Source organism: Acanthisitta chloris, unplaced genomic scaffold (genome assembly GCF_000695815.1).
Source record: "Acanthisitta chloris isolate BGI_N310 unplaced genomic scaffold, ASM69581v1 scaffold40202, whole genome shotgun sequence".
Classification (NCBI taxonomy): domain Eukaryota; kingdom Metazoa; phylum Chordata; class Aves; order Passeriformes; family Acanthisittidae; genus Acanthisitta; species Acanthisitta chloris.
The window spans coordinates 1-26,835 of NW_008659505.1; the positions used below are offsets into that span (position 1 = coordinate 1).

The 26,835-nt window shown below is 36.3% G+C and overlaps 1 protein-coding gene across 1 annotated transcript; it reads left to right on the forward strand.

The window, feature by feature from the left end:
* Window positions 1-2,827: 2,827 nt before the first annotated feature.
* XPOT (exportin, tRNA) lies at window positions 2,828-26,239 on the forward strand. Its single transcript, XM_009069408.1, has 24 exons — window positions 2,828-2,963; window positions 3,622-3,704; window positions 4,806-4,862; window positions 6,400-6,469; window positions 7,638-7,856; window positions 8,427-8,611; window positions 8,970-9,138; window positions 10,430-10,666; window positions 11,049-11,087; window positions 14,170-14,232; window positions 15,196-15,320; window positions 16,195-16,339; window positions 16,494-16,613; window positions 16,794-16,888; window positions 17,642-17,711; window positions 18,002-18,240; window positions 18,741-19,026; window positions 20,347-20,536; window positions 21,685-21,801; window positions 21,887-22,002; window positions 22,449-22,496; window positions 23,947-24,018; window positions 25,108-25,164; window positions 25,645-26,239. Exons 1-24 carry the CDS (start codon window positions 2,904-2,906, stop codon window positions 25,669-25,671), a joined length of 2,889 nt encoding a protein of 962 aa, XP_009067656.1. The 5' UTR covers window positions 2,828-2,903; the 3' UTR covers window positions 25,672-26,239.
* Window positions 26,240-26,835: the final 596 nt, after the last annotated feature.

Below are 26,835 nucleotides of genomic sequence, written 5' to 3' on the forward strand. Positions count from 1 at the left end.
CCCCGCGCCTTCGTGCTCCGCTTCGGGAGAGCCGCGCGGGTCGCTGTGCTTTGTCACGGAGCCCTGGGATGTCTCGGCCCGGGCGCGGTGGGTGCCGGTGCCTGCCCGCGGGGGCTGGGAGGCCTCTCTTCGCGCGGGGAGCTCCTGCCTGTAACACTGAATGTGTCACTTCCCAGAAAGAGAAACTTTCTAGTTCCGTCGAAAAGTTTTCGAAGTAGCAGTAACTGCACAGCTGTTCGTTTTAATGGCAGGGGGGGGCGGCCACTGTAAAGGTTATAGAGCCCTAAGTGTAAATACTCTCACGCTTTGCAGCAAGCAAAACAGAGAGCAGAAAAGATTGTAAAGATGAATTCTACTATCTTTGTTTTATTAGAAAGAAAACTTTAGGGCATTAAAACGAGGCATGTCACTGGCTCCCCTTGTGCAGTTGCAACCTTGTAAATGCCTAAAACGAGTGCTGTAAATGAGGTGTTCTTTAATTGTTCCCGTGGTTAGCATCTGTAGTTAAAATGCTCTGCATGCTTTCATTATTAGGGCTTATCCAGACCCGAGTTGCTTGCTTTGACCACGTTTGCATTGTCAGCTGGGCAGTCTTCCCCAGCTGGAGTGGGACCACTTTTCTCCTGCTTTCCTGTATGGAAACAGTCTTGACTATCAAATGCAATTTTAAGAATGTATTATGTGTAAGGGAATAAAGTGTCTGAGGCATACATACACCTGTGTGACTTCACTGTTATGGAACTGCACCCTTCTAATTACAGTAAGATGAGTTTGCCACCCAACATAGTGTACTACTTAACAAAGTAAATAATACTTTCTACACAGCTGCATGTTAACTATTAATGTTATTGATTGCCTTTATAAATAAAACTTGCTTTAGTGACATACTTCATGTTATAGCTAAGTGAATGTTGCAATGGATTTTGCAAACTAAGTACCATTAAAGTCACAGTTCAGTTTTGCTTTTGATGTGTAACTGGTAAAGGAGATTTGTGGTTGAAAAGCTGCCTGCTCAAGTAAAACCATGTAGTATGAAAAGCTATTTTATTAGCTTTCTCAAAATGTTCTTTCAAATAGTTTATCTCATTAACTGCCTTCTAGAAATGGCTTGTCAAGATGAAACTCTCAGAAAAGGTTATATGGTAAAGTTGAAATTTTAAATAAGCTCACATAGCGTTTATAAAATGAGTAGAACTGATTGGTATTGCTGTTAGATAAACAAGTGAGGAGAGCACATGTTCCAGTCAGGTTATTTTTAATAGCAAAATTTGTCACTTGAGCATTGATTATCTGCCCAAAAGCTAGGAATGTAGTGATGTCAGCAGGTAAATATGCAAAAAATACGCTTCTGTATATTAAATAGTTTTACTTGTATAACTCTGGACCAAACCCTAACCAAAAAAATGCTGTAAAAAAAGAAATCATTCTCCCTGCAGCATGTTACCTTTATTTTCATCTGGCTGGTTTGGATGATGAGTATGAGGAAGACAGATTGGGGGCTGGGGATGCAGAGGGAGAAGACTCTGCAAGGGCACTTTAATCCCTAAAGATTGTGCCCCTGAGAGGGATCGCTCTGTGTCCCGAGGCAGGTTCTGAGGCTTGTTTTGCCACGAGTCATCACTTTCTTCCGGACTTTCTGGTTTCTGTGCTGCTGCAACCAGCAATTCTTTTTTTGTATGAGCTCGATTTTACTTCTTAAATTGCTTTTCATTATGCACTTTGTAATAGTGCATTCTGTCACGAGTTTCATAGAGAAGTCTGTCTGTTACCACATTCAATTTTGGGCTCTGTTGCAGTCCTGCTTGCTGTGAGTTGTCACTGTGCCCTTTCTTCCCGTGGGGGAGGGAGTACTGCAGAGCGTGCAGGAGACATGCAATACTAAGAGGTTCTACCTATGGGCATGTAGGCAGCTTCAAACCACAGCTTCTTTGTATTTCATCTCTTCCTCTTGTCTCTTCCTTTCCCCTACCTCCTACATACTTATGTAAACAGGCCTGATTTCCATGGGGGGAGGCAGGGCAGGCTTTGAAGGATAGATGGTTTTTTGTGCCCTCTTGTTTAGCAGCATCCTGGTCTTTGACAAAGATTATTTTATTTTAAGTTCTCTGTGTTTTAGCAGGGCATTGCAGAACAGCGTGTACAGGCATGTCATCTTTAGAACTAGCTTGCTTATTAATTTTACAATGAATTTTCTAAATAAAAATAATTGCTAGTAAGTCAGCACCCATTAGTAGGAACAGAAAACTTTGTTAATAGCTCAGTATGATGTGTTTTGTGGTTTATTTCTAAGACACTTGTCTTTGTGTGCACTTGCTTTAGAAGAAAGGCCTCCTAATGGCTTTGCCCCCCTAGAGGAAATACGTTCTAAGTGGGTTTATGAATCATCTTAACAATATTGGAGATGAGTAGATTTTTTTTTTTGCAGTTAAGTTTGTGGTGGGGGGAAAAAAAACATACAGCAGTCTGTCTAAGTGGCAGGTTTATGCTTATGTCATATCTTGCTGAAACCTTTGCATGCTTGAAATTCTGAGTTTAAGCCTTTCTAAGTTGAATAGGACACATCATGCCATTTCTCTGTTAATTAAGATGATAACTCTTCAAGATAATTGAAATATATGAGGACTTTAAATTTTTCTTATACAGTAAGAAATATAGTACTGTGAAAAGCTGATTAAAGGACTTAGGATTCTCATATCTTTATCAGAAGTATGTGCGTTCATGGAGTTCATAATGTGTGTTTGAGGTTTGTGGGCAAATTTGTGTGGTTGTTGCTGTTCTGGTTTTAATCGTTCTGCTGAGCAAATAAAATTTCTCTTTCTATGTTTGCAGATGATTGTAGTTTCCTGTCAAGAAGAAGTGGGCAAACCAATTAGGAGCAGGAAACAAAGAGTATAGCAACAGAGATGGATGAACAAGCCCTTTTAGGGCTAAACCCAAATGCTGATGCAGACTTCAGACAAAGAGTATGTAATTAACTTGCTTTTCTCTCTGATAATTGGAGGTGCTGTTCCAGTGCAAAAGATTTATGTTTTCATGGGTTTTGGTTGGATGTTTTTGTTAACCAACACATAGGGCTTGTGGTGGCAAGTACAAAACAAAGTCATGTCACAAACATGTAAGCTGAGGGTCATGTGTTCCCAGTTCTGAGAAGTTACACTTAGCATGCATAGAGCTTATTTTTCTGGACTCTGACTTTTTAAGTCTTTACAATTTTTTTGTGCTTATTGCTCAGCTCCATATGTAGGATCTCACAGAATGAAAAGCACCCACAGAAAACAGTTGCTTGAAATTGCCCTTTTGATTCTTAGATGTGTATTTTTTAAAAAATTATATTTTAATGGATTGCCTAGCTTTGGTGTCCTTTTAACCACAACATGTCTGATTCTATGACTTTTATATTGAAGTAACAAAAATCTTTGTATTGAATGTGAAGTAGTAATGGGTACCTGTGATATTAGCATTTGTAAAAACCACTCTTGTGTTAAGGTAATTAGGTAGCCAAATAAGTACTTGAATGTATCCAAAAGGGAGAGCTGTTCCGATATGAGGCCAAGTGTGAATGAGATGTCTTGCTCTGTGCTTTGTTCTTCTTTTAAATGAAACCCACTTGGATTTTTGCAGGCACTAGCCTACTTTGAGCAGCTCAAGATATCTCAGGATGCTTGGCAAGTCTGTGCAGAAGCATTAGCTCAGAGTATATACAGGTAATGTAGTTAATAAATGCTTATTTTCATTAGGAATATGCGTGGGTTTGATTTAGTTGTACAGCATAACAGGCAAGCTAAATTGTTGAAAGTTAATATGGTTTTCATGTTATTTTTAGTATCGCAGTTGATCTGTGGCCTCTGTATAATGCCTTTCAAGGAATAACAATGTTTAAATTAAACTCCGTATTAATTTCATAGCCTGAAGACTGCTGCTTTATGAAATTCAGGGGGAAATAATGTGCTATCTTTTGGGGAGGAGTGCTGAAAACTGCCAATTGTGAGACTATAGGTTTTTTAATGTAGTAATCTCCTAAGTCGTTCCCCACCTCTATTCTGTGGAGTACACCACCCCATTTTTCAAGATGCAGAGAAATGCAGAGAATGTGTAGTCACCACTATTTTTGCACTAGTTGTGTATTTACATCAAAAATCCTAGGTTGTTGCTGTATCACAGAATAATTTGGGTTGAAAGGAAATTGAGAGGTGTATATTTCCTGAATAACAGCAGTCATTATAGTGAATGCTTTTTTGTAAATGATTTATGAAAACTTCTGACTCCAACAGAGTGTACAGTAACAAACCCATATAAGATTAGAAAACAGCACTTTATAATCTTTAAAAAAATACAATTTTTAGGTAATAAGTCACGTAGCTTATATAGCATGTGGAATATCCCTTCCTAATCTATACCTCAGTTTGTCTTTACCTTTGATTTTTAAGATGCAATGTACAACTTGCACTTACTGTACTAGTGGACCTCAAACACACCATTGAAGCCTTACAGATTTTATAAAGGCAGGATACAGTAGGTATTGTAGTTTTATATGTTCAGTACTGAAATCAAAGCATAACAAACAGGTGGCTATAAAAAAAAAGATTGTAATATCAAACATAAATATTCATTGCTCATTTTTGCCAGACTAACTGCTCAAGTATTTGTCATTTTTGGTTTGAAGTAACAGCAGCGGCTTTTGGGTTTTTTTCTGGTGCACAGTTATTCTTGATTTGCCAAAGGGGCAAGTGGATTGTGATATCTGAGGAGTTTTATATGTTCAGTTGTATCATGTTGCTGCCAGTAACAAGAGTTTTCTTTTCTAGTGATGATCACATCAAGTTCTTCTGCTTTCAAGTCCTGGAACATCAAATCAAGTTTAAGTGAGTAATCCTTCTTGATACCACCCATACACATCCATTTCATTTTCCCTTGTTACTCTGCTTGCAAATAAACTTAAAATGGCATCTGTCATGGCTGATGAGGTGGCTCTATTCTGGGCCAGAGAACTTTGTTGTATTTCTTCACCTTTTCTTGGGAGAGAAACAGATTTTGGGTTTTGAGCTGTATGTTCTACTCTTGGCTAACCTAACACCTGTGTATGGCCCAACACAGGCCCAGTTATGAAGGATTGCTTGAAACTTTCTTAGCCATTCCTTTCTGGAGATTCAAGCCTTACTCTGTACTGACACTGATTTTTGCAGAAAAGAGTCCTGTGAGCAGCAGCTTTGCTCAGTACAGAGTCCTGGACTTCAGACAAAGCCCTATTCATTCAATAACCACGGCAGACGTGTTAAGAGAAAGTAGTCTTTTCATGGAGTGGTGTTTCCATAGACTCATAGTTTTAAGGGAAAAAAAACTTTCAAATAATATAAGCTTCATTGCACAGAACTAAATTTTTTCTCACTTTGGGCTCCTTTGGTCTGGACTTAATCATCATGGCATCTTGGAATATCATTGTGACTGGCTGCAATATGCTGAACATGTAGGTCAGGTTTGGATAGGAACAAGATATATTTTGTGACTGATTTTTACAGTTAGGTATGACTGCAAATACTAATGACTTAACTTTCTGTGATTTCATTTACCTGATTTTACCTCACTGTCCACCTTCCTTTGCTTGTTCCACTCTTGTCACCTGCTTCCTGCAGTATGTTTTCTCTTGTTTTCCTGCTGCTTATTTTCTTTGAGCATTTTCAGTGGGTTTGCTTTTTTCTTCTCTTGAATGAATAATTAGCTGCGACAGGAAGACTGGAGTTCCATTCAGTGGTCATTCCTGTTAAGTTCTGTACAGACCTTTAGCTAGCTCTGTTGCAAAGAACATTCTCAGCTTTGCTTGTCCAGGGAAGTAAAATGCTGTATGAGTGGTATGTGAGGTGGTGGGCTGGGTATAATGGAAAAATTTGCCAGGACTATATGTATGACATAAAGCAGAATTACTTGTTTACTTGGGTTTTTTTGACACATGTCTGATAATTAATGTACTGTAGGTCAGATCATTTAAGGACTTTGTTCGCTCACTATGGACAGTTTTCAACATGTAGTAAGGATGTTTGACCATATACAGATGTCTCTTCCTTCTCCCCATGGTGTGTATGGTCAAATGTGTATTTTTATCAGAGTCATAAATCCTGTCCCTGATAGAGCAGCCTTCCTGCAAAATTTCAAGCTCCTCCTCCAATATAGGAGGCAGTAGTGCCTCAAAATATAATTAATAAATATGGGCAAAATGGTTTTCCTTATTTTTATGTCTTTGATTCAAAATTTTGACATGCAAATAGCTTTGTAAATTCCTGTTCTAGGAACCTTTAATATAAGTTCATGTGCAACATTATGTGCCACATTAAGAGTTTTTGCCTTACTGAGTGTTGGAGCTTGTCATGGAGCAGTCGTATTTTGACCTCAATGTGCTTTTTTCAGATACTCTGAACTTACTGAAGTCCAGCAACAGCTAATTAGGAAAACACTCATAACATGGCTGCAAGCACAGGTAAGTATGTCCTGCACAGCAGCCTTAGATAGTAGGCTTTCAGTAGGATAGCATAAGGCATTGAGTGTGGGCTAAATGTCATTTGAGTTTAAAGATTGCTTCCTGAAGGTATTTGGTATCTGATCGTTAAAAGCTTCATGAGCAATTCTTTTAGTGTTGTAGAGAAGACTGTGTTTGAACTTATTACTAAATCTAATATTCTAGCATCAGATAATGACTGTGGTTTAATCAGTGGTGTGCAAAATAAGGAGTTTCCCTTTAGATAGGTAATACAGATTCCTGATGTTCCTGAGTGTCTGGAGGAGGAGCAGTAATTCTGTTTCTAAGACCCTCCTGACTGTACACCTGCCTACTTAGAATGCTAGCAGATGTTTATGAATGTACAGCATCACTCCTCTGTTAAAGTTGTCCATACTCTCCCATAGTACTTTCTTGTGGAATTAGTGGCTGTAGCTGAACATGAGGTATCAGTTGACCCAGGAGTTTGCAGTTAGCGGAACCATCAAGTGGGTTTGTACAAGTCTTTGCCTATACCTGCCAATAGCTAGTTATCTTTCCACTTCTGCAATGGAAATTAACATACTTGCTATGTAGAAAACTTAACAGTAGGTAATGGAATGTAATACACGCTATACAAGAACAGATTGGTGTGAAGTGGATTAAATTGTTTTAATATCCCTTTGTGGCACACTATTCCATTTAGTAGTTTATAAAAGGGGAAGGAGAGAAGAGCAGATTGCTAGTGATAGATTTTTTAAAATTTCTTCCTTTATGATCTTAGATTTATGAACTTCCTTTACAGTTCTTGTAGCTAGCATCTGAGGCAGGCACAAACCAGCTACAAGAGGACTGTAACTTGTTTTCTGGAAGTTCTTGTTTATTCCTTTCACCAAACTGACAAATGACCTTTTAGTCTTTGAATAGTACACTTAATGTCTTGGTACTGAATGAAGGTCTTAGGGCTGCATTACCCAGAGAGAATGTTTTCCCTGTTTCTTGATGATACAGCCAAATTTTCTTCAAATCCCTGGAAAGGTAAGGCTTTTTATTTATCTCAGCCAGAAAGAGAGGTAGTACATTAATCACTATACGAAGATCAGCCAAACATAGATGATTCTTCTCTAATTTAGAGAAACAAAATACAAATAAAATGTCTTGTCTCTCCCAGATGGTGAATCCCCAGCCTGAGAAGACTTTTATTCGCAATAAAGCAGCACAAGTCTTTGCATTGCTTTTTGTTACCGAGTATCTCACAAAATGGCCCAAGTTTTTTTTTGACATTCTATCAGTAGTTGACCTTAATCCATGGGGTGTGGATATGTACCTCAGAATCCTGATGGCTGTTGATGCTGAGCTGGTGGACCGGGATGTTGTTCATACATCAGAGGCAAGTTATTATTTGAATTAACATTTGTTTTAAATTTCAAATAACTTCTCTTACTGTGTTTAGAGCAGAAGGCTAGCAGATACCTTTTTTATATTCCTGTGACATTTGGTGGTTTAGATCCAAAAGCCTTATGTTGTTTAACGCTTTTTATGATTTCTTGCTTTTCAGCTAATGTATTTTTTTGCTTGAAAAGATAGCAAACAAAAACTAATGGACTGAGTTCGCCAATTTAGTGCTAGACTGACTGATTTTAAAATGTTAATTTCTTCTAAGTGCCTGTTTTAAGGAGTCCTAACATCAAAAAATCCATTTAATGATCTAGAGGATTTCTCCCCTTTGCCTGTTTTTTTTTCAGTGTTTGGGCATTGTGTTAGGAAAAAAAAGAAGAACTAGGATATTTTGGGTTTATTTCTTGGAAAATTAAAAAGCATTCTCTTTGTGTTTCTGATTTATTTATCTTGCTAGGAGAGGTGGTGTCTGGTAGCAGATACAAAAATGTTACTAATGTGACAAGATACCAATCTATGGCAAGGCTGATTTATCTTTTTTTTTTTTCCCCTATATTGACAGGAGGCTCGTAGGAACACCTTATTAAAAGATACGATGAGGGAACAGTGCATTCCAAGTTTGGTGGAATCTTGGTACCAAATCTTACAAAACTATCAATATAATAACTCAGAGTTGACGTGCCAGTGCCTTGAAGTAGTTGGAGCTTATGTATCCTGGATAGATTTGAGCCTGATAGCCAATGAAAGGTAAGGGAGTTTTGATGGAAAATGTTTGCAAAAATAACCTGGATAGAGTGCTGGCTCTATTTCCAAGGAACAGAATTAAAATTCACCTTTGAAGAAGGACTTTATATATAAAATCTTTGGAGTTTTGTGACTTTTAGTAGAGTGATTGTCTGCAAGCCAAGCTGATGTAGCAGCCAAACTAAACACTACTCAGCTGTGTTTTCCTTAAAATGTATAAAATTCTGGGTTTAGTCAGTACAATAGACTTTGAAACTGTTTTATAAAGAGAAACCATTGTAAATATGCACACAAATAATATAAAGCTTCTATACAATGCTACTTTGTACATAAAAACCTAAACTACTTCTTTTCTCTGAAGGTTTATAAATATTCTGCTAGGTCACATGTCTGTGGAAGTTCTCCGAGAAGAAGCCTGTGATTGTTTGTTTGAAATTGTAAATAAGGGAATGGACCCGATTGATAAAACAAAATTAGTTGAGTCTTTGTGTCAAGTACTGCAGTCTGCTGGCCTCTTCAGTATTGATCAGGTTTGTGTATTGATTTTTAACAATAGGAATGAGTCATAGGTTTCTGACAGTTCTTAAATAAGCAAACAAACAGGAAATTACGAAACAGTCCACAGATTAGGGAGATTTACTTGCGCTTCTGCATCAAAGCTAAACACTTCTTATAGTTTTCTCATACTTAAACTAGCAGCTTGTTATTAATATTCATTATTAATTTAAACACACCGTGTTTCATTTTAGAAGTGAGGTATTATGTATTTCCTCTGTGCCTGTCCTGACTCTTGTTGTGCTTACTGTTAATGCTGCTCCTGTGTTTCTATCTCGAATCTTCTCTCCTGAATGATTCTGTAATAGATACTGTAGCCAAGGTAGAGTGTTTTAGGGTGACACATTTGATCAGCTATGCAAAATTAGGAAGGGAAAGCGCTTTCTTAAAGACACACATGCTGTTTTTCATGTCTGCACCATCAAGTGTGAGGCTTGAAATGCTTATCTACAAGCTGGAAAAGTATACCTACTAACCAAACAGGCATTCCCTGGCAGTTGCAGTGTTTAATGAACAGCCGTTTGCTATCTGCCATGAAGAAAGAGCAGCCAGTCCTTATGAAGCTGTAGTCCTTAGATTGCAAGGCTGTTATCTCTCTTAATTTTGAAGCCTATGTCAAATTTTTATTTCTACTAAAATGCAGAGCATGTGAGTTTATCAATTCAGAAAGCCTTCCACTAAAACTATTACCTCAGTCTTACTGAGGTATATTTGTTATTCTTTTGCAGAGTTATGGTAGAGAGCAAAGCATCTGTTTGAGGTGACTGGCCTAGGGATATTTCTCAATTCTGATCAATGTATTTCTGCAAACGCAAACCATAAATATTTAATATTAACTCACCCTTACAGGCAGTACTGAAAGTTACTCATTATCAGTATTTCTGAACTGAGCTACAGCTGTTACTTTGAAGTTTTCCCTTAAAAATACTTTCATCTTACACAGCCTAAAATCAATGGTAGATATGTGCTGCTGCTTTTATTTTGAACCTGCTTCTTGCTGTAAAGTAAGAAGGGAAACAAACTGATCTGAAGAGATGAAGCAAGCTACTGTTGTGTGATAGAGGACAGCCAAATTTGGTATCACTCTAATTTTTTCCCTCGCTATTCCTGGGGGGAAAGCAAACCAGGCAATTATACTTTCCATCTAGGAAACCAGTGTTAATTTTACTGCTTCTACATACTAGACACGGGGACTACAGTCTGTAAGCCTGTGCCATTTAAACATAAGCTCTGCTAGTATTTTTAATTGGATGTCTTTTCTTGCAGGAAGATGATGTGGATTTTCTGGCCAGATTTTCTAAGCTGGTCAATGGGATGGGGCAAGCGTTAATAGCTAGTTGGACTAAACTGATAAAAAATGGTGATATGAAGAGTGCTCAAGACACTCTGCAAGCTATTGAAGCAAAAGTGGCCCTAATGTTGCAACTGTTGATTCATGAAGATGATGACATCTCCTCCAATATCATTGGCTTTTGTTATGACTACCTTCACATCTTGAAACAAGTAAATATGTCTGGCTTCAATTTAACACCAGTTCTGACCTGATTTAATTTGATTTCTTTGTGTTCATATATAAATACAGTATTTAGCATATATCTATATGATATATATCTCATATAGGTAAATACATAAATATCATACTAAATATTGAGCTGACTTGCAGAATAAGTTTTTTAACTAATTAGCATTCAGTATCTTGAATGCTTGTGGTCATGCTATTTTTGTAGTGTTGTTTAGAGATCTGAAGGAATTTGGTTAAATCTTATGTTAAGTGGAAAGAAGGCCTGCTGAGCTTACGGTTGTTAAAGAAGCAAACCTGTCTTCCTATTATTCAGTAATAAAGGAGTTACTGCACAAAAAATAACACTTGAATTTTATTTTACAGCTTTCTGCACTCTCAAACCAACAAAAAGCTAATGTAGAGGTAAGTATTTTCTTTTTACTGCAGATTCTGTTCTTCAAGAACACATTGGATTAGAATCTTTTGTTTTGCTGAAACAAATCATGTTTCATTTATATGCCTCAATGTGTGTGTGACAATAATGAAAAGAGAGGACTTAAAAGTAAGGACAGTGTGTTCTATCTTTTACTAAGTAACTACAGTTGTTTCTTGAAATAGTAAACCTATATTGAATTGTGTATGAAGATGACAGCTATTTTAGAGCTGGTCTCCCCAAACAACCCCTAAGCATATGTTGGTAAGCTCCTCTACAGGCTGTACTGTTGACAGAATATTCTTAAATAAAGATAGAAGAGTTGTTTTCTTGAGGTTTTGTAATTTTATTAAAACCTGCTCTAATTCCAAAGGATTGGAAAAAGTCTAGGAAGGGTTGTCAGAAAAATAAACTTTTGATAGTGTAAGTTAAGCTAAGGAAAGGAGCTGCAAGTCAGATCTAAGGGTTGTAATTACAAGTGGTTACATGGTAAACATTAAGTTAAATATACATTATGTTCGACTTTATATGCTTGAGTTTATAGATCAGTTTGACTTTAGCATTATGTTTAATAAATAAGGTTTATGTTCAGTTTAGGAAGTGATATACTTCTAAGACTAGGTTTAGCCTAGTCCATTTCTTTTCTTTATGATGGTTCTGCACCAATGTGGATGTGCTAATTTAGATGTTGAACTGGTTGGACTGGTGCAGGTATTTCACAGTCATACAGCTCACAGATGTGATTGCTTTTCCTTTACAAAGAAAATTGATTTCTGTACCTGTTCTAACATGAAAAGCTGAATTTGGATAGCTGTGATCTGTGTTATCTTAATCACATTTTGTTTAATGGCTGTTTAAATTGGATTAGGTAACACATTAAGAAAACTTTGGTAATATCACTGAATCTTTTAATTTTTGTTACTGTCTTTTGTTCTTATAACTAGATCAAACCAAATTGCTACTGGAGTGCACTTATGATACTTAAAGTCTGAATGTGTTGCTGTCCTGAAATACGTTGTTTTGTTAAAATTGCTTTCATACTGAAGATCTTTGTGTTAAAATTATTTCTTCATTTTACTGAACAATTCTTAAGGGTTTGTGTTAAACTGAGAAGTAATCATACAAAATTTTTTTCATCCAACTCATAATAGGAAAGTAGTGGGAAATAGCCTAAATCTTATTGTCTGTCTTAAGCTTTAAATTGTGTTTAGCAGCATTCCTATAAAGTTTTGCACCTAAGTTTTCCACTTTCAACTCGTTGGTTATTTGAACAGGAATAAAGGTGGTCTTGTTTATTGTGCCTTTGAAGTTCCAAAGTTTTTTCTCATCAGTAGGATCCCATTTTTAATCCTTAGGATAACAGGTGTTTCTGAATGCTTTCTGCTACATGCTTATTGCATTAATGTTTTGCAATTATTTTAATTCTTCAATATCACTTCTTACAGAGAAGCAGAGACATTTCACAGTGATGCTGTCAAAGTATTTATTTCCAAAAGAGAATCATGAAATGCTAATCAAGTGTCTGCTGATCTGATCAGCACTTTGATTTGCTGTAGTTGCAATAAAAGAGGTTGGCTATTGAATTTAACCAATATGAAAAATAAAGGACACAAGTTTCTTTTCACCTGGTAGTAGGCATAGGCATGAGGTGTTCTGTAACGCTGACTGAATACCTGTTACAGTTCTACTGAAACTTCTGCAATATTCAGTGAACCCTTTCCTTGTAATAGGTGTATTGGGTATGTCCTGCCCTATTACTTGTTGCTGCTTTGTATTTTCTTGACTTCTAACACTTTACTGTTGTCATAAGTATACAAATGATCTGCCTCTGACTCAGTTTGAATTATTCAGAATAGCTTTCTGTCTGAGGCATATTTAAGACTTAATACAAGTTTTGGTAGGTTACCCAGAACAACCTTTAAATTGAAAATTAAAATATAATAGATTCTTAAACACTTGTTTTAGCTTACTGTGTGTGTTAGTCGACTTTCTATCCATCCTGGAAAGCATGAGTGGAATTGAATACTCCGTGTATTTTAAGCATTAAATCAGAGTTCTGAAAACCTGAAGTAGTAAATGTTTAGCAAGATCAAAGTGACATATTTAGAGTTTCAGACTTAAGTAGAGCTAAGATCAAGACTTTATTGCTGCTTCTGGATGTACCAACAGTCCCTCCAAAGGGGAAATTTTGCCTCTGTGCTTTAATTGACCTGATTACTTGCTGCTGTGTCACAGGCAGAATGGAAGCTATGGACAAGGTTTATTGGAGAGACCCTCCCGTTGAGTCACGAGGGGCAGAAAGGACTCCCTTGCTTTCTAAACTGCTGCTCAGAGAGGAGTCTGGATGCAGCTGGATGCAGTCCTAGTCCCAGACTTAGTCAATGATATATGTGTAAGGGATTGTATAGGTGTAATTGAATCTTTGTGCAGCTTTGTCTGGTGGGATTAAGGATGACAAATGAAATCTATTAAATAATTTAGTGCTAATAATTACTAGACTTAAAAGACTTTAATCAGAACTATTTAACACGTGCTCTAGATATTAACTATAACTCTACTATATTGCACAATTTCTTTGAAGCAATATTGAAGCAGCAATATTAAAGCAAGCAAAGCAGTTACTAAGTAGAGATTGGCATTGGTCACCCATATCAACAACTATGAACTATTAGAGAAGTTGATGCTACAGCTAAGCTGATCTGTCCCTTTAAAACAGGGTCTTGGACAATCTGTTTAGGCTCCTTTGTCTAGTCAATCATCTTGATTGTTTTCAGTGTGAACTGAACACCATAGATTACAAGCAGGAAATAAAGCCAGATAATACTGTCACAGAGACTGAGAGCTTTACGTCATCCATGCTGTGTATCTGGACGAGCATTTGTGTCTTGTTTGGATGTAATCAATCTGTTTTGGTTTTGGTTGTTAACTTCTGCTAAACCTCTGAAAATTTGGATTTAAAATATTTATAAACATGTAATGCTTGCCTTAGGTTTTATTTCTTTATGGTAGTATTTTTAACTTGTTTTTTATCACTTGCCTGCTTCTATGCTTATAGTTCTGTTTTTGTCTTAGGCTATCATGTTGGCTGTTATGAAGAAGTTGACCTATGATGAAGAATATAATTTTGAAAACGAGGTATTGTGTTATAGGAATAAGCAGAAAATTGCAAGTTAATTATATGTAGTAAAACAAATGTGCTCAGACTTTTAAAATCCATTTTGCTTTATAGACTAAAGATTTAAAGGTAAGAAGCAAAGGGTCTGTAGGCTGTTTTTTCCTATATGGAAAGGTTTTTTTAAGTTTTGGGCATGTCTGCATAGGACAAAACAACATAGTAAAGGAATGTCCAAGCCAGTTCAGTTGACAATGTTTCTGGCTGTGTTTGTGCAGAGCTATTACTAGATAAATACAGCTGTGCTGATAGCTAAACACAGCTGCTGAGGTGGTTTGTTCAGTGCAAATTCACATTCTTCTGCAGATCACTTCTTGCAAAAAGATTTGAGAAACTTGTAATGAAACTCAAGAGATGCTGCTTAAACTACTAAACATGGTCAAACCTCTGCAAAAATAAGCTAAAGGTGGAGTAAGATCTTTGATTTCACTCTATTTCCATGCTTACATTTCTGTCAGCCAACAGTAATGATTGAGTATATTAGACTTACTTTTGCTCCAGGCTGCTTGGAGACCTAAAGTCTTAAAAACTCAGACTGTATGCAGTCATCATAAATGTTTCTGTCAGTTCATTTTTAAAACTGAGCTAGAGAATGAGAGCATCTTTGAAGAATGAGTCAGTTTTCAAGAATTGGGTCAATAAGGCTTTGCCAAGAGTATTTTCTTTCTTGTACTTTTGGCTAGTTTTCAGTTTGGAAAGCCTTTTTAGTATGTTTCTGGACTGAATACAGTGGATCTCAACATAGTACAACCAGCCATGAAAGGAGCCTGCTGTTATGTTGCAAAAGCATAGAGTGAGCATTACTGGATTCTCTGAGCGTACTATATTGTTTTTGTATGTACATGTTTTTGGTGTAATTGTCTAAAATGGTTGTGGATGAATTTAAACACAAAAATACGGACTTTACTGACATGAATGTTTTGTAGGGTGAAGATGAAGCAATGTTTGTGGAGTACAGAAAACAGCTGAAACTGTTGCTGGACAGACTTGCTCAGGTTTCACCAGAATTACTGTTGGCATCTGTTCGCAGAGTTTTTAACACTACGCTTCAGTAAGTTGGGGTTTTTTTAACCTGTTTTGCAAAATGCCCTTTGGGTTTGTTTTTATCCTTTTGTAAACTGTCAGAGTCTATAATGAACATAAGTGGGATGCAGCAAGGTGAATCAAATTGATAGAATAAGCTGGTTACAACTTAATGATGAATATGACTTTGTATAATCTTTGTAAAAGGGGCTTTGTATAAGCTCCTTAGAAAGAAAAAGCTCTTTTTGTAAGCTTAAATTATAGCTTTTCTTTCCTAGAGATGCTTCTTGATCTTTGTCACTTACCTACATAGCAACTGCCATTTGGACAGGCATTCACTTTGCCACAATCTCATAAGCATTTCCTTGAGGTGTAAATATTATGCGTTATGTTTATCAGAAAAAGGTTGGATGGGAGGGGAACACCATAAGTGAAGTATTTTTGTGTTTAAAAAAAAAAGGAGATGCAATCCCAGAAATTGGAAGTAAGTAAGGAAACATTATTACTAGTTCCCTGACTAGGAGGACATCTACGCGTATACAAATGGGAATCTAGTATTGTTGATGGCTTCCTTGTACCTTGCTCTTTAGTAGCCTCTTTTTATGTGAAGCTTGTCCACGTGTCATAGTAGGTAGTTTTATACCTAAATAAGCATTTCAAGAAACCTGTAGCTTTCAAGTTGAAACTGATGAAGAAAATTAGAAGTGGTCCAATGAAGAGGTGATATGTTAGGGGATAATGTCTTTCAGAAGCAGCCTGAAATACTGCTTAAGTGTTATGGTGTTTTTTCTTAGTTTAAATCCTTTCTTTTTATGCTGTGCATCTGAAGAAGGCTCAAAACAAAATACTAACATGGTAGAACTGTACAAAAGATTAAGATGATCTTCATATTCTTTCTCTAGGAACTGGCAGACTACACGTTTTATGGAGGTAGAAGTAGCAATAAGGCTGCTGTATATGTTGGCTGAGGCTCTTCCTGTGTCACATGGTGCTCACTTCTCTGGTGATGTTACTAAAGCTACAGCTTTACAGGACATGATGAGAACGGTAAGCATCTATGTTCAGAGCTATTGAAAAATGCTACTAAAGACTGGAATGTTTCGGTTCAAATGGTCCGTCTTAATTACCAGCATATCCCTTACATTGCAGTTAGATTGTATAAACGGCTAAAATACTGACTTGCTCATGCTTTTATTTGTAGCTGGTGACTTCTGGTGTTAGTGCCTATCAGCATACATCAGTGACTCTGGAATTCTTTGAAACAGTGGTCAGATATGAAAAATTCTTTGCTGTCGAACCTCAGCACATTCCAACTGTTCTAGTAAGTTTCATTTAATTTACATTTTTGACTAGGTAAGACTAGATTAGTTCTTTTGACTTTAGGAAATTGTCTTATTTTGTGAAGGTCACAAAGAACCTGAGCTACTTAAATTGTTGGATGATTAGATTCTCCCCTGCCCTGTTTAAGGATTCTAAGACTGAGATACATTCTTGATTGCAGATGGCATTTTTAGATCACCGTGGTCTTCGCCATTCAAGTCCCAAAGTACGAAGTCGAACAGCTTACCTTTTTTCCAGATTTGTCAAGTCTCTTAAGTGAGTAAACAAACCTTTCCAAATAGCACTGAATTCACCATATACAGCCCTTCTGTACCTCACAGTTGTCACTGAAATAGGCTGGTCTTCAGGTGGATTGCAGTGAAGAAATACATCAAAACAGTGTTGCAGGGTTGTCCTGTTGTGTAGCACCAGAAAAATTTGTCACAGAATGAAAAAGTGGAATATATATGCTTAGTTTATTTTGATTAGATGTTAAAGCTGATCAGCAATGTAAACCTCTGTTCTGGTTTTCCTCAGTGAGCAGAGCTGAGTGTGAGTGGATTCGGAGACTCCCAATATTAACTCTTTCTTGTCCCTGTCTACATTTTGAATATTTATGGAATTTATACTGATGAAGTTTACTCAGTGTATTAGAGCCCTTCAAGCAGTTCTGTTCTGTGGCCTTATTTCACAGGCATGTAATTAATGTAGAGCCAGAAAGAAGCTCAGAGACATCTCAGATTTTAGCACAGTCCTGTTTTTCAACTGTTATTGAAAATACTTCACTTAGATGATGCATTTTTAAAAAATGAGGTAAATAAATGTTTATTTCCCACTATACCATGTATCTATGTGGCCTACCACTGGTACTATATTCCAGATGTTTCTGCAGCATTGCTTTGATATTTAAAGGGGATTTCTATATTGAGAAGCTAGTCTAGTGTCTAGGTTTACAGCTTAAGTAAAATATCAGGAAATCTGTAAAAATGCACACACTTGTAAATATTACGTACTTGTGTTTTACTTCAGTAAGCAAATGAATGCCTTTATTGAAGATGTTCTGAATAGAATACAAGACCTGATGGAACTTTCTCCACCTGTGAGTATTTGCAGCAGGTTTTAGTAATGACTAAGTCTTGCACTTACTCATCACTCTGAGTACTTGCCGTAGCTTGGCATGCAAACATTTATCACAAATAATTATCCTGCTTTTTCAGTGTGAGATCCCTTGCATGGACTTTACTTTTGTACCTAATTGTATTAATCTTGCTTATGTGGGTTTCTGGGAGTATAGGGTAGAGATGGATATATACAGAAGGCTATAAACTTTGAGAAGACAACCTTGATAAAGGACACTTAGTGAATTATGCCTGTTATCTTCCATTTCAGGAAAATGGTTACCAGGCACTGTTAAGCAGTGATGATCAACTTTTCATTTATGAAACAGCTGGAGTATTAATAGTTAACAGCGAATACTCTGCAGAAAGAAAACAGGTTCTAATGAGGAATTTATTGACTCCACTGATGGAGAAGTTCAAAGTATTGTTAGAAAAACTGATGATGGCACAAGATGAGGACAGACAGATGGCACTGGCTGACTGCCTCAATCATGCCGTTGGGTTTGCTAGGTAGGTACAGCACAGTGACTCTGTGTTATGTTTCTGGTGTGAGTAAAAGGGAAATACAAAGGATTTATTGGGAGGAGGGGCTGAGTTTCTACCTGTGTTTTATCGACCTATAAAATCATCAGTGGTTGTAGAATTACTTAGGGTAGCCCAGAAAATGAGTTAAGACTCCTTAGAAAAGGTTGCTATGGCTGTAGATACAGAGAATATTGAGCACGTTTATAATGAATCAGCATCTGTTCCTTTTCTCAAAGACTTGTCTGGAGCTATTCTAATCATATATTGTTTGTAAATTGTTAGAATTTAACTCTCGAAAACTGCTAAAGTGATGCTACTTCATATCAAATAATTCTGTTCATTACTTCACTGTTTGGCTCCCATTTCATGAAATGTAATATTCTAGTTTAGCACATGGGTTTTAAAACGTTTGTTGTTCTCAGGGTTATTGCTTCTTCATGGTATTGGATTGTGAGTTTATATAACACAATGTATTGCTTTTACAGCCGAACCAGCAAGGCTTTCAGCAATAAGCAAACTGTAAAACAATGTGGCTGCTCAGAGGTTTATCTGGACTGCTTACAAACATTTTTGCCCGCTCTCAGTTGTCCATTACAAAAGGAAGTTCTGAGAAGTGGTGTTCGCACTTTCCTTCACCGTATGATTATTTGCCTAGAAGAAGAGGTTCTTCCATTCATTCCTTCTGCTTCTGAACACATGCTTAAAGATTGTGAAGCAAAAGATCTTCAAGAATTCATTCCTCTTATAAACCAAATAACAGCTAAATTTAAGGTATGGTATTGCATAAGCTTTTCAGGGTCAAAATGTTGCTGATATCTCCTCTTTTCTGGTTTCAGCAAAACATGTTAGAACCTTATCTCAGAATTAAGCATATTTTGAAGGCTGCAACTGGGAAATATTGTCTTCAACCACAGTTATACTGTTCCTGGACTCATGGTGATTAAATGAGTGTTTTTTCTTTGATTGGTCTTATAATTTTATATTGTGTTTAACTTTTTGAGTTTAATATTTTAAAATACTACTTGCAGCACAAATTAATTTGTTTATTTACACAATTAACTTCATGCCCTCCACTGAAGTGGTAAGCTAATATTGCAAATTATGCAAACTCTGAAGTGAATTTTCTTATTTCTATTAGTGAGTTTTCCAGAAGATAGAGATGCATGTATAAGGAGGAATATTTATTTACAAGATCTAGATGCATTGGTGTTGCATAAAAATGTACACTGAGGCTTAATGCATTGTTATTCAAAATGGGTTGACAAATACAGAGGTTTTGAAATGGCACACAAGATGTGTATTAAGTAGGAGTAGGACTGTCATCTAACAATTTGGCAAAGGCTCTTAACCTTTGAGAGCTTCCTATTTGTCATGGATTAACCCAGGCAGCAGCCAAGCCCCATGGATCTGCTCACTCACTCTCTGACCAGCAGGATGGTGGAGAGAATCAGAAAGGTAAAAGCCAGAAAACTCGTGGTTTGAATTAAGACAGTTTAACAGGGAAAGCAAAAGCCACACACACAAGCTAAGCAAAACAAGAAATTAATTCACTCCTTCCCATGGGCAGGAGGTGTTCAGCCATCTCCAGGACAGCAGGGCCCCATCAGGCATAACACTTCCTTAGGAAGACAAACACCATTACTGCAAAAATCCTCCCCTTCCTTCTTCTTCCTCCCACTTTATATACTGAGCATGATGTCATATGGTATGGAATATCCCTTTGGACAGTTTGAGTCCAGGCTGTGTCCTCCCAACCTCCCATGCACCCCCAACTTCCTCACCAGCATGGCAGTATGGTATTTCAGGAGATTTGAATGGTGTCTGCCTAAACAGAAGGATGAAAAATCCTGATAAAGCTTCTGTTTCTATCCAAACTAGAGAGGACTAGTTACTTTTGTGAAAAAGGCTTGAAATAGGTGGTATGTAAGATGCAGTAATGTTCATGGTGACCCTGGTTGGACTTGCTTTGTTATAAGTAGTTGGTACATGAAATTACTAACATTGTAAGTGAATCCAAGCTGAGAATTGTAACATTTTAAATGTTTGATTTCTGTAACTGTTTGAGTTGACACCCTCTTCTGATCTCCACAGACACAGGTTTCACCTTTTCTGCAACAGATGTTTATGCCACTACTTCATGCTATTTTTGAGGTGTTGCTTCTTCCAGCAGAAGAAAATGACCAGTCTGCTGCTTTAGAAAAACAAATGTTAAGGAGGAGTTACTTTGCTTTTCTGCAGACAGTAACTGGCAGTGGAATGAGTGAAGTCATAGCTAATCAAGGTAAGGAGTTCAGTTTCTGAAAGGATAGTATTATGGTCATTCTCATGTAAGTTTTATCTTCTAAAATCCTAGTTCCTGTCAAGTACTATTAACTGTGTTAAGGTAGAATGGATGAATATAAATACAGTACTCAACTTGCCTGTTCACATTACCCGTTGTACAGGAATTTGGGTTGGCGAAATCCAGCTTTAATAGGCATATTCTATCCATCCTCACGCATCACTCTATTTGACTGGTGAATTGGAGAACACAGAATATATACCAATGTATAGCAGTGTTCAGACTGTTGGCAAGACCACTTACAGCTGTCGGTATTCATTGTGTTCATTTTCTAAAGGACACATCAGTAACCTCTGTAAATTACTATTACTGTCACCCAGTCTTGTTATTGATGGTAGAAGGCATCATGTGACTTACTATTATATGTAGTTACCAGGTTTTCCTCACCCTTAGTGGCCAGATGCAAATTGGTTCTTTTCACAGCAGGAACTTGAAGTCGAGTTTCTTTCTTTAAGAAATTCCTTCTGTTTATATTCCATCAAAATAGCTACAGACTTGAGAAACTTTAAAGTGACTGATCTTGTAGGTGGAGCTCAGAATTCTTTCCCCCTATTGTAACATGGTGGTAAAACCTGTGGGAATGGAAATAGTAGCATTAAGTAGTGAAAGTTTTCATGAAAGAGGCACTTGGTAGTTGTGATGGGCCAAGAAATTTTTAAAGGAATCAAATAAATAATCATAGATACAGCACAGAAATTTTAAGTGTGTGAAAAATATCTTGCCCTATATTGCAAGATAAGCTAACTACTTCAGTGCCACTGAGTTTTAATTAACTTTGCCATGTTTAGGTGGAGAGGAGAAAATTTTGTAAACAGGTTAAAGTACCCCCCTCACTTGGTGTGTATTGAAGGCCAAAATAGCAATTTAAATCTCCACACTTAAAAAAAAATAAATAAATTGTAACCTAAATAAGAGTTGTCTTGCATCGTAGGGGAAACTTCCCAAAAATATTTGAGATTTGTGCAAAAAAGAGCTATTTTGAAGTTGAAGCATGTCTTCCAGGTCAGTATTTATATAAAATAGTGTAAGAGCACCAAAGGTTTTTAGGCTGCAAATTGAAATGACAAGCTCATTTTAATGTTTTTAAGGTGCAGAGAATGTGGAGCGTGTGTTGTTCACTGTCATTCAGGGAGCAGTGGACTACCCAGATCCTGTTGCACAGAAGACCTGTTTTATTATTCTTTCTAAGTTGGTGGAGCTTTGGGGTAAGATTTTCTTTCCAGAATTCCTTTGCAGCTGCTACAAAGCATGGAGCAATAATAGAACATGGACTGTTGTTTTTCTTTTCAGGAGGTAAAGATGGACCAGTAGGTTTTGCAGACTTTGTCTACAAGCACATTGTTCCTGCATGTTTTCTAGCACCTTTGAAGCAAACATTTGACTTAGCAGATGCCCAGACAGTACTGGTGTGTATTACAGACCTTTCTTTGCTTTCATTCTTGTGGGGTAGATTCAAGCTAAGAAACCTACATGTGGTATTAAAGATTATCATCTCACAAATAAAATCCCTTAGGTTTCTTCCTTAATTGAGGTACCTGTATGATTAATTATTGAGTATTGTGGTATTTTGTAGTGTACCTACACTCAAAATGAATTGCAGTATTTAGCATTGACCTATATTACTTATTAACTAATGTTCAGCGAAAGTGGACACACAGTTGTCTGTTCTTTAGTTCACTTTGGATTCACATGTACAGAAATTTTTCTGATTAGAGTGCAACACCTGGAAGATTGAGACTCAGCATTGTGTGAGAAGAAAATGAGGAATTAATGGCATGAACTAGCCCTTGTTTTGGGCCTCGTTAGGTTCTTTGGCTAATGAAACAATCTAATGCTATGTATTACATTGCAGGCTTTATCAGAATGTGCAGTGACGTTAAAAACAATTCATCTCAAAAGGGTAAGCTTCATCATACTTTACAGGGAATAACTGTTCCAGGTTTCTTTCTAGTGCTTCTATCATTTTCTAAGAATTACAATACCTACTAGGGTGAATTACTGCTGTACTGTTAGGTAAAATAACAGGATAAACATAGTGCTGTGTAGGGATACAGGATCCAGTAGTTCTACCTCTTGATATATTACTGCAAAATACTGACTCTTCATTAAGGAGAAAAATCTGCTTACTTGTTACTGTGTTTAATTGATCAATTTGCATTCTTTCACCTTTCAATATAGTAATTAAAGTGACAAAACAGCAATTAGCAATGTACTAATTGGACACTTCTGTTAAAATTAAATGTATATTTTGATGTGTGGGACTAATAGACTGAAAACATTTATGGAAAAAATGAATTTTGCATTGCTAATACTGTAGTGTATAATATTTTTAATGGGAAATGAAGCTGTTTGTTTCTGTTACTGGCTCCTGCTACATCATGAAACTTGTGGGCTAACTTCATGTCAAAAGCAAGTAAAAATCACAATTACAGAAAAATTAAGACATTATATACTGGCAGAGAAGATACTGTGTTTTAATTGAGGAAACCTTCTGAGTTTGTTCCTTTTTCCCCCAAAAGCAATGAAGAGATAATTCTGTAGGAAAGCAAACTTGGTAAAGGAAGTAACTTCCAACTACAAATACTGTTTCTTTTAACACTACCAATACAAATACAGGAGAATGATCTGAAGTCTTTTCTCCTCATGTGAACTGTTGTATACCATGTTATAGTTCTAGGATAACTTACATGCAAATTAATGAAGTTGATTCATTATGACCTGGTAGATGAATTGAATCGTGTCTGTATAATGCCAGTATACAGCAATCCTTGTGATGAGAGGTACCTGATAAATACAGGTCTAGAAAATAAAAACTGAAGTGTTAATCAAAATAGTCCTGTCCGCTGCTCTCAAAGATTTTGAAGTTCCATTTTATTACTGCTTAGGCCACTGCAAATTAAATAGTCAGTGTTACAACAGGAAAAATACTGTGTTCAGTTGCATTTGGCTACTAAATTTTGTAATGGGAGTACTATGATAAAGCAGTAGGCAAATATTAGTAGCCAATTTTTTTTTCTTTCTTTCGTGTCAGATAGTGAAATTAACCTCTTAACTGACTTAGTTGATATGCCACAAACTGACTGGCTCTATTGTAGTTCTTATTTCAGTGCAATTTTCAGTGCATTCTTCTGTGTAACAGAAGATTCTAAATTGCAGTAGAATCCTTAATGCCAAGGTTGTGAAATCCTTTTATTTGGTAACAGCTGAGAATAATCTGAGCATTTGTTATTCACTACTCTGTAAAACAGTCATGTAGACGACCTGTTTTCAGTCTTCCACATAGCATAGGGCTATGGTTTTCTATTTGTATGAAAATATACTTGAAAAAATGGTGTACTGCTTTTCTTTAGGGTCCTGAGTGCATTCAGTATCTTCAGCAAGAGTATTTGCCTTCCTTGCAAGTAGCTCCTGAGATCATCCAGGTAATTCCTAAAAGAACATGTGGAAAACTTTTCAATAAATGGGAACAAAAGGAATACTGACAAAGTTAACCTCCTACCATCCCTCAATAAAATGTACTCAGTTATTGCTTATCAGAATAGGATTAATTTAGCATAAGGAGTAAAGTTACTGCAAGAGTACCTTGCAAAAAAAAAAAAAATTATCCAGTGTCTGTGACTGTGTAATAGGTCTTCCTACTTTAATTAAAATTTTAACTTGTAGAAAAAGTATTCAGAATACTAAGACTAATGTCTCAAAGCTAAAATTAACTGTATACAGAAAACTTTAAGCTACAGAATTTGTTTTACTGTCAAAAACTGTGTACAGCTTTAAGTATGTCGGGTTTCTGTGATTTGTTTTGGAGTAGTTTAAGAGGATTCTCAAAAGTGAAACTTCACAGCTGACCATTGTCTCAACATTAAGCATTGGTTACCATATGGTGAGCATAGTCTTGAAGAAATTGTTAGGTGAACACTGACAGCTTAATTCTAGTTTCAACTAATTTGGGTACTATAGTAATCAGATTTGCTGCATTAGGAGACAAACTCTTATAAGAATGAAACTAGAACTTTTAAATGGCTTAAAAACATGTAATGATCAAGTATTGTGTCTTGCTGGTGCTCCATGTTTATTGATCTAAGATTATAACTTTTCCAAGTGACAGACATGTTCTGTTGTAATCTAGAGTCACTTAGTGTGTACATAGTACTACTTAAGTGTTAATTTTCATCTGAAGTATTTGTTTCAAAGCTACCAAAGGTTACTGGGAAAATTAATGGTTTAGAATCTCCTTACCTGCAGTCCTTTTGATAGTCCTCTTTCAGTCTACTCAGCTAAAAGTGAATGTGATACTCTGTATTTGAAACAAAAAAACCACTTTTTCATCACAGAATGTACTTGCACTGTCATGGCCTATTACAATTTTTTAACCCATAACATTCTTTTCTTTAGTTGTACATTAGGGAAAATACAAATACCAATGGTTTTACATACAAGGTATTCTCTATGCTCCTAACATATATCAGGTTGTCTTGTTGTTTCATTTAGTTACTATTTATTCTCTCTTACAGGAATTCTGTCAAGCACTTCAGCAGCCTGATGCTAAAGTTTTTAAAAATTACTTAAAGGTAAAGTTGTTGGTTTTTTAAATATCTTTTACTTCTGTTTGAACTTTGTCATATAATTCAGTCACAATAGTAACTTGAAGTAAAATGAAAATATTGAATTATTTAGTAGTTTTTAGCTTTAGGGTAGTATTAAAAACAGCTGTTTGGAAAGAAGGAGCAAATAACAGCAAACCTACTTCTATAAAATTGCACTTATTTTCACCACTTTGCTATCTCTTCAATAGCTTGATATTCTTGTGGCTTTTGTTTAATAGTTAAATAGCAAAAAGATGATGCTATAATTGTAGGGAATATATCAATGTGTCATTTTTGAGGGTGTGAGTGTAATCAAATAGCACAAGTCACGTGCTTGAACCTAGTGTATTAATCAGTGTGTTAAACATGCAAATGAGCTCTGTCAAACTCATTATGTCATATCTCAGCCATTCCATGTCTTGTATTTCCTTTGTTTTAAAATAATTTTCAAAATATTTTTAACAGGTATTCTTCCAGCGAGCCAAGCCCTAAGGAAAGTACTGGAATCTTATGTACCTGTTTCCATAATCCAGAACTCTGGTTGTTAATTTATAAAAATGCTAACTCTTGTGCCATTCAAACTGGCTTTGTTGTTAAGAAATGTTGCTTTGTGCTTACATCAGTACATACTTTAGCCTTTTGCAAAAAAGAAATGCAAAGTCCCCACCTGTGTCTCAAATATGAAGGTATGTGACAAAATGAAAAATTATCTGTATACCTATACAAACTTGTATTACGTATAGGATGATTTAAGCTTAACGCTGTAACACACAGCTGTGGAATTACACTTATTTTTGAAATTAAATGTAAAAATCCCTTCAGACCATAGCAATGGTTATTAAAATGTGTACATTTTTGATACGGAGTAAAATGTTTTCATAAGACATAAAATTCATTTGTTCCATGTATGGTGACATGAAAATAAAACAATCAAAGTCATTCTTGTAGATAGTCATTTTATTGAAGCTGTCTTAATGATAAAATATATGTATACCTCCTATAAAACAGATTGGTTTAATAAATGATTTCACTTAAAAGCAGCATCTGGTTCTATCTTTTTATTGGAAAAAATAGTCTTATCCAGTGAAATGTTAAGTCTCTCTGAATCATTTTGAATCATCCTTAGAACCTACAGCATTCTTGAACCTTCTGGCTGTTACATTTGAGTAGAACCTGGCAATATTTCTGATGCTTAGATAATAGATTGTATTGCACTCTTGTATGTGGAAAGTGCTGGCAGAAAGAATTTCATTCACTGCAATATTTCAGTACTATCAATGTTTTTTACAGTGATTTTAGTTGAGTGCTGCTACTTTTGTGGGGTTTTTTTAATTCTATGACATTACAGTTTTTGTAGCTATTTCATAGGGGCAGGATGAAGCTTATGGCTTGCGATGTGTGGGATTTAATACTTTCCTCAAGAACTGATGTCCATAGTAAAAAGTTCACTTACCTTTAGCATAATCACATGAGCATTTTTCTAGACTCTCTGGTTCTAGGTTCTTTATACAATTTAAATGGAAAATCAGTGAGAAAGTGGATCAGAAACAGCAGCCAGGATTGGAGTGTGGGCATGTTTTGAAGATACTCACTGCTATTCTCTCCCTTTTCACTGAGGGAACAAAGTAGAGGATACTTATTTTTAGTACTCTTCAG

Excerpts from the sequence above, each read along its gene's own strand:
- XPOT (XM_009069408.1), top strand. The coding sequence starts at position 2,904 with ATGGATGAACAAGCCCTTTTAGGGCTAAACCCAAATGCTGATGCAGAC. Across the intron at positions 7,857-8,426 it reads ATGTTGTTCATACATCAGAG|GAGGCTCGTAGGAACACCTT; the intron begins GCAAGTTATTAT and ends CTATATTGACAG. Across the intron at positions 15,321-16,194 it reads GTTTTTAACACTACGCTTCA|GAACTGGCAGACTACACGTT; the intron begins GTAAGTTGGGGT and ends TTCTTTCTCTAG.